We start from the raw sequence: 8337 nt of genomic DNA, 5'->3' as shown, positions 1-8337 counted from the left end.
CAATATTTCCTCCTATTTTAACTAATGTTAAAACAGGTTCAACAAATGACAGAAAAAATGACTAATGCATAGAAAAACGTGGGCATCCATAAACAAGGAAGACAGTTTTTCAAACTTTCGTTTTAGAGTAATACACAAATGATGTGGCCTGTTGAATGAATGTTGAGAGCAGTTCAGATAATTCCAAACATCAGACTCAGGACAGAAACACACGACCTCAAAAGTAAGAATAACTCATTCTTTAACTAGAAATTACACTTTGCAATGTAAACATCATCTGAATAAATGGAAGCTGATTCGTAAATTTTTACATCATATTTAAATTTATTATTTGTTCTTCCTCAGAAATGGACCAAACTCTGTATTTCATTCTTCTTCTCATTGGTGAGTGTGTTTGTGGTTTTATTCATGATCTCTAGTTTCATTAGGTTTGATCCTGTTATGAAAAGCATTAAAGCAGCGTCTCTCTTTCTCAGCTCTCTGCTCCGTATCTGAATGTGTTCAGCGTCAGTATCACTTTATAAATGAGAGAAAGACCTGGACTGAAGCTCAGAGATACTGCAGAGAGAAATACACAGATCTGGCCACCGCTGACAACATGAACGACACGAACGAGCTGAAGAAGAGTGTGAATGATGGAAGTGTTCAGTTTGTCTTGATTGGGCTGAAGAGGGCGAGTATTAATAAATGGCAGTGGTCTTCAGGTGAACCTACGCTCTATCTGAACTGGGCTCCTGGACAACCAGATAACAGTTATTATTGTGCTGTGATGTTAAACGGACAATGGCATGATTGGGCATGTAGCGCAACCCAACCTTTCCTCTGCAACAACAGTGAGTCCATTTATAGATACACCACATGTAAAATTTTAGTGCATTATTACACTATTACTTTTTTAATTTGATAGTGAATATAGAAGAAAATGTGGATATTTTTTCACTTTCAGTGTTGAAATTTTTGTATAGACAATATTTGCAAGAAGAAAAGACATTCTCTGAACACACTTTGATCTTTTGCTGTCACACAATGTTGTAATTTCTCACAAAAGGATGTTGCAATTAAAGAGCCTAAAACATCACTAGCAAGGATAATATACACCACAGTCCCTAGCGTCAGTCACTTGTGTACCTCTTGAGTTCAGGGGACTAATGTTTTCCCACACAGCTCTTACAAGCTGGCCTCTGTTACATACAGCAGTGACTAGTGGCTTTGGTATCTCAACACAAAACTGTAAGGGCTTCAATTTTTTCATATGTAGATAAAGTTGAGTCTGGTCCATGTACGAACGATAGTCCATTACAACATAAATCCATGTTGCTGAGAAATGAAAGGTATAGCAATTCACTAGTGAAGCAATTTTATAATAAAAGTAATGGCACAGGGTTGACATCAAGTTTCTGTGCTTCCATTTTTTTTCAGTGATACTGAATATCAGTTTGTATGTGTTTTAATTATTGCTTTAAATCAGGGCCGGCTCTAGGTTATTTGGTGCCCAAGGCGAGAGTGATTCCGCGATTCGGTGTCGCTTCGCAAACACAGACGGGGTGAATTTATGAATGAAAGTGAAAGTTCTGACACAAAACGAAGTTGTTACGTATCCTCACGATTTTTTAAGTGGGTATACGGAAATCCTTGGCCTTTTCTAGTGGGAATACGGTGTATACCTGTATATCATGTAGACTAAGTTACACCACTGCTGTAACACAGCATGTTGTTGCTGTTAGCTCATAGCCTACCGCAAAAAGTTCTTTTGGTAAATTGATATAATAATAATAATAATAATAATGCATTTTATTTACTGTTAAGCTGTAAAATGTTTTTGGTCATCCTCGTCTTTATCTCCTCCGGGTAGGCTATGAGCTTGATGATATAGTCTACATAAGTTACCTATGCTTTGGGCCCGTTTTTCTTCCTCCTCCTTCCTTCGTTTTCGGAAAGCCGATCCCGATGGCTTGGGTGTTCTTTTCATCATAAAAGATTATACATATATGATCATTTATAGCCTACAACCGCCAGTGGGGCTTTTACCCCATCATTTAAAGCACTAAAACCAGCTGTCAGATGTTTTCGCGCCACTCCCGGTTGCTGAGCAACGCACGTGAGTTTGACAGCTGCCAGTCAGAGTGACTCAGTCGTTTTTTAGGATTGTAAATCTAGTAAAAGAAATTGACAAATACAAGCAGTGTGTGGACAGTGCACAGTAAGTGTACAGCGTGTGCGCAGCTTTCATAATACGGTACATACATTTAATTGACTTTTTTAATTCTGCAATTTTGCGCCCCGTCCAGCAGATGGCGCCCCAGGCGGCCGCCTGTGTCGCCTGTCGGCAAAGCCGGCCCTGCTTTAAATGCACGTATTCCAAACAGTCAGAATCACGAATTTAGACAGACCATTGTATATCTTGAATATACTATGAATATTAAATATATTATCTTCTGTAGAAGCAGCTGAAGTCTTTGAAAAATGTGTTTCTGATCTTTCCCCCGCTTCACCTGTTCACATCCAAACCATAAAGCAACATACAAATAATGAACAAACTGATTCATTAATATTTTCTCATCTGTTTTTCTTAAAGCAAACACAGGACTCGTCTTTATCAATCAGACAATGAATTGGAGAGATGCTCAGAGTTACTGCAGACAGAATCAAACTGATCTGGTCAGTGTGAGGAACCAGAACGAGAATCAACAGGTTCAGCAGTTCATTAGTGATAATCATTTATCAGGATCATGGATCTGGATCGGTCTGTTCAGAGACTCATGGCAGTGGTCAGATCAGAGTGACTCTTCATTCAGAGACTGGAAGTCTGGTCAACCTGATAATAATGGAGGTGGTGAAAACTGTACAGCTGTTGAACTTAACACTCAGGGACAATGGCATGACGTCCCTTGCAGCATACCATTTTCTTTTGTGTGCTATGAAGGTGAGTAGATCTTCACTAAACACACACACTCCATCATCACCTCCAGATCTCTTAAAGTTCACTCTACATGTCTGACATGACAAATTCATCCCTAGTGTTTGTTCTGCATGTTGTTTTAGATCAGTCTCTCTCTAGTTTCTGCTTGTGTTTGGTTTGGTTTCCAGATAAACTGATTGTGATCCGAGAGAATGTGACGTGGTCTGAAGCTCTGAGATACTGCAGACAGAATCATGTGGATCTGGTCTCGGTTCATTCAGAAGAGATGCAGCATCGTGTGATGAACGTGGTTAAACTGGCGTCTACTGCGGAGGTGTGGTTGGGTTTACACAACTACTGCATCATGAACATGTGGCTCTGGGTGAGTGGAGAGATCGTGTGCTATCAGAACTGGGCTCCAGGGAACGGAATGAAACCAGAAGACTGCAGCCTCGAGAAGAGAAAAGGAGCAGTTCAGTCTGGAGGAGATCAGCGCTGGATCAGCCTTCCTGAGACTCACAGACTCAACTTCATCTGCATAAAAAAAGAGTGAAGAACACATGAATGTTTTTGTTTACTTGCATTCACAGTTCTGATACTTCATAATTTTTCTGATTTACTATTTGCCACTTGATATTTGATTACATTATTTAGTAAGTTCTGAGATAATATGCTGATTGTTTTAAAAGTCAGTTTTACTTCTGTATTTTAATTATCAAAATATAGTGTGCCCTTAACACTATATATATATATATATATATATATATATATATACATATATATATATATATTCCTTAGATTGTATAATTTACTAACATGATATATGCTTGTTTTAGGAAACTCAAATCCATGAGATAAACACAAGACAGGATAAACCGAACATCAGCTCAAATAAACTTATCTACAGCCAGTATTCTTGTCTATTGACTATTTATATATTTCCTCTGACATGATAATAAAGCAAAAATAATATGTAAAAAATGTCACCTTTACATTTGTCTGATACTTTGAATAAGTTGTCATGCTAAATGCTCATTTCAGCTTCCTGGAACGAATGTTTCTGTGGCCTGTATGTAGGGCCCACTTAGTAGGGGAATTAATGTTACCTCGGAAGACATAATGAGGAAAGGATCCTGGTCCCCCACCTCGGTGCTTTGTGTCATATAATATACTAAGGGGACCAGATAGTGGGGCTACAGTTAAGTTTGCAAATACTTGTATTAATTCAGTGACTGCCTGAAGTGTATATGTGAGGCAACATAACAATACCAATTCACAATCCCACCACCCCAGTACCTCAAGTGAGATGCCCCTTCAACAGTTCAACAGTAATACTCTTGAGATATACTTTAACACTTAATCAGATTTAATTATCTCCTTTTTTAGTGTTAGTCAGTGGTGTAGTAGATGATGACAAAGGAATGTGCAGTGACGAAGCTGATCTCTATGTACTTCTCTGGATGGAATTCCTTTTCAGGTTTGACAGTGAATACAGGTATGTCTGAATGTTTTTGCTTTACTACGATGTAAGGTGTGTGTTCCTACTTGTGTTGAATCTTATTTCTGCCCCTATGTTTGTGATTGCATAACAACAAACGGTCACCAGGCCTCACAGGCACTCCAGCAGACTTGTGGTCATACACCCTCTTATGTCTCTTCGACATCTCTTGATTTACTGCATCTGCACCTCAATGGCAATTTTCAGTTGGCTGTGGTGACTCTTCACTCAATCATCCAAGTTGTCTGCATCACTCTCTTCCAAATCCTTTCCACCCAGGACAGCTAATGGGAGGTGAGCATCCCTCCTGAACATCAAATAAAAAGGAGAATAGCCAGTGGATGAGTGAACGTGATTTTTGTATGCCAACACTAGTTCTGGCAAGTGAGATTTCCAGTATTTCTTCTTCACATGTGTCAATGTTATCAGCATATCATGCATTGTACAGTTGAACCTCTCGCATTGAGAGTTTCCTTGAGGATGGTAGGGACTTGTACGGTTCTTCCTGACACTGTACACTCTACAGAGTTCCTTGACCATATGTGATTTGAAACATCTTACCTGACCTGAGTGCAGACATTCTCTGTTTGAATTTTGGTTGGGACAGCAACTGTAAATTGTGTGAACAAGTCTGTCAAAACCAGCACATTTTCATATCCTCCTGAACACAGTTGAGTATAGTCCATTGCCAGAACCTCTAAAGAAGCGGTGACATTGGAGCTCTGATTCTTGGAAAGACATCCTTTAGCAATTGTACTCTTTGAATTTTTCTGTTGCATATATAATATATTTGTAATTTCTCTCTGACCCTTTCTGACCCTCTCAGGCCTCGGCTAGCAAACGTGATGACATGCTCTGCTCCCCCTTGCTTTTGGCTCAATACCAAGGCCATGGTGACTCCAATCCTTTGTGAGAAACAAAAAAATGGAAGGCCAAAGTCAGGGTAAGCAAGGACAGGTGGTGATATCAGGCATTGTTTAAATCTATCAAATGCAGTCTGGCATTCGCTACTCCACTTGAACAATTCAGAGGCTTTGCTTCTGTCTTTGTTGCCCAATAACACATGCAATGGTTTTGCTATTTGAGCAAACTTTGGTACGAACTGTTGGTAATTACTCATGAATGCAATCAATTGTCTAACTTCCTTCACACTCTTAAGGACAGGACAAGCATCCAAGGCCCTAACCTTTTCACTGTCGACATTGATTCCTTCAGAGGAAATCACGTGATCAAAGAATTTCACCTCAGACCTGAAGAGAAAGCATTTGGTTGGTTTCAGTTTTAGGCCATAGTGTTTCAGTCGGTCAAACACAAGCTCTAGTCTTTTACAGTGACTCTTGAAGTTTCTGGAAACACAATATCATACAGATATATCAAGAGGACTTCAAAAGCCAAATCCCTGAGGACTACCCCATAAGGTGCTGGAAGGTGAATGGCACGTTGCACAGTCCGAATGGCATTCGCGTCCACTCAAACAGCCAAATGGGGTAGTGACTGCTGTCTTTTCATGATTACGCTCGCTCACAGCTTCCTGGAAGTAGGCGGCCATCAGATCTAGGGTGGAGAACAACTGAGCATTCACCAGTGTGTCCAGAGATTCATTCACTCTGGGAAGCGGGTATGTATCTTTGCATGTTACTTGATTCAACCTTCTATAATCACATCAGAAGTGCACACTACCATCTTTCTTCACAACTATCACTGCCAGGAAAGCCCAGTGATTTTCCTAATAATGCCTTGCAACACTAGGTCTTGCATGTTTTTTTTTTTAATTTTGAAAAGCATGTGGCAGTATTCAATGGTGCCTCTGTTTTATTGGCGCAGCATCACCAGTGTGAAAATCATACGTCACTGCCTGTGTATACCTGTAGTCACTGTCAGTTTTGGAGAATATGCCTCCGTACTTTGCAAACAGCTGGTCTAGTTCCTCTCTTTGTGCTGTGGTCAGTTTTTCATAATTCACCTGGAATGGAGGACTGTCAGAGACTTCCACTGCTTGAACATGTGCCATGGTCTAACATGAAGCGCCCCTTCCTCTTCTTCAAACTCCAGCGTATTCTCAGTTAACACCTCCTGTGGTTTGGACAGTACTGCCACTCTGCATCTTGGGTTCATTCTGCTCACTCGAATTCATTACTCGTACAGGAACTTTATCACCTTCAGTTTTTGTTTGCACATTGGCCACCAGAAGTCCTTTGGGTAGACTCACAACAGTGGTGTCCTCAATTAATACTTGGAACTTCACCTTAGGTGGCACTCTGCAATGACCTTCAAAAACTTTCTCACTTAGTGAAGGGATAGTGATGGTCTGCTTTCCTCCAGTTTTGAGGAACCCGAAGGCCCAGGACAAGCTGTGCTGAACTTTACTCAATCTCTCCTGTAAATCGTATGCATATGAACTAGGGCTGGGACAAGAAATACGTCGACGCAAAATATGCACGTCGATTCATCAGACCCAAAACAAAACACACACTCATTCCTCTAAAGTATGGGAATTCTTTAATTTAAAAGGAAACAATTCCGTGATATGTTGTCTTTGCAAAATGGAGATGGCCTTCCATTCCAGCACCACGGCAATGCATCAGCACCTGAAGAGGCGCCACCCGGGAGCAGCTGCAGATGACAGAATACCGTAAATTTTTCTTCAACTCCCCACTTTGCACTCGATGTTGGAGTAGGCTATAATACGTTGTTGAAACCTAAGGTTTTAGGCTACAGTGTATGTTTTCTGTGTAATTAATTACTAATTAACTGTGTGTGTATGTGTGTGTGTGTGTGTGTGTGTGTGTGTGTGTGTGTGTGTGTGTGTGTGTGTGTGTGAGAGAGAGAGAGAAAGAAAGAGAGTCGCGGGCGCGAGCTAAAAAAGTCACAGAGTGTTTGATGATATTTGTGTGCGTGTGTGAGGCGCGATCGAACAGTGGAAACAAAAACATACTCCGTCATTTTGTTTATACAGGAGTCACATGACATCATTCAAACTGCAAAGTGTTTAAGTTGTTCTGTTAATTCAAACTTTAAGGAAAATGAATATATTAATCTGAAATCTGTATGCTACACACATTGGATTTGATTAGCCTACTTGTTGATATTTAATCAATGGGCATAGCCTGTAGGCTGAGCTGGATATATAAAAAAATCGTATATTGTGTTTCATTATTGTTGGTTTATTATTATATTTATTTTAATGTTTGTGTACTTTATGTTTTCAGGGAATAGTGTGGAAAATTACTTTCACAAGAAAAATACAACACCCTGCACCCCCCAGGAGGCTGACATACTTGCTGAGAGCGTCTTATCAATGATTGTTAAAGACATGAGGCCGATTTCTGTGGTTGAGGGCGAAAGATTCAAAGAAATGCTGACCACCTTTAAATCAGGTTACACTCTGCCCTGTAGGCGCCATTTCACTACTATGATGGAGAACAAGTACGAAACTTCAGTGGAGAAACTTAAAAATAAACTTAAAATGGCCACATCCAAAATCTCCCTTAGCACTGATGCCTGGACAAGTCTGGTCACAGAAGCCTACTTAGGGGTAACTTGTCATTTTATTGATGACAGTTGGGATCTTGTCTCCTTCAATTTTTTACCACAATTCCAGTTGAAGAACGCCACACAGCAGAAAACATTGCCTCCTGGTTGGAGAATGTGGCAGAAAAATTTGACATTTCGTTTGAGAATATCCTTGCTATTGTCCATGACAATCCACGTAACATTGTGGCAGCCCTCAGAATCTTGGAAAAGAAATGTGGGGTAGTATCCCATCGGTGTGCTGGGCATACACTTCAACTGGTAGTCAACCATGCAATGGACAACCCTGTGATTAACAAAGCACTCTCAGCTACACGGTGCCTCGTAAAACACATAAAGAAAAGTGAGCCAGCTACCACTAAGCTGAAGCTAAAACAAAAACAGATGGGCACAGTTGAACATAAACTGA

General features: G+C 40.3%; 1 protein-coding gene across 1 annotated transcript; it reads left to right on the top strand.

The window, feature by feature from the left end:
• The first annotated feature begins 240 nt into the window (after positions 1-240).
• On the top strand, positions 241-3616 carry LOC132113480 (macrophage mannose receptor 1-like). The gene is made up of 4 exons (XM_059521262.1): positions 241-384; positions 477-833; positions 2576-2923; positions 3088-3616. The coding sequence occupies exons 1-4, from the start codon at positions 348-350 to the stop codon at positions 3450-3452; spliced, it is 1107 nt and encodes a 368-aa protein (XP_059377245.1). The 5' UTR covers positions 241-347; the 3' UTR covers positions 3453-3616.
• The last annotated feature ends 4721 nt before the right edge of the window (positions 3617-8337 follow it).

Source organism: Carassius carassius, chromosome 3, assembly GCF_963082965.1.
Source record: "Carassius carassius chromosome 3, fCarCar2.1, whole genome shotgun sequence".
Lineage (NCBI taxonomy): Eukaryota > Metazoa > Chordata > Actinopteri > Cypriniformes > Cyprinidae > Carassius > Carassius carassius.
Note: the sequence above shows the minus strand (reverse complement) of the source record. Positions and strands in the feature narration are given on the sequence as shown.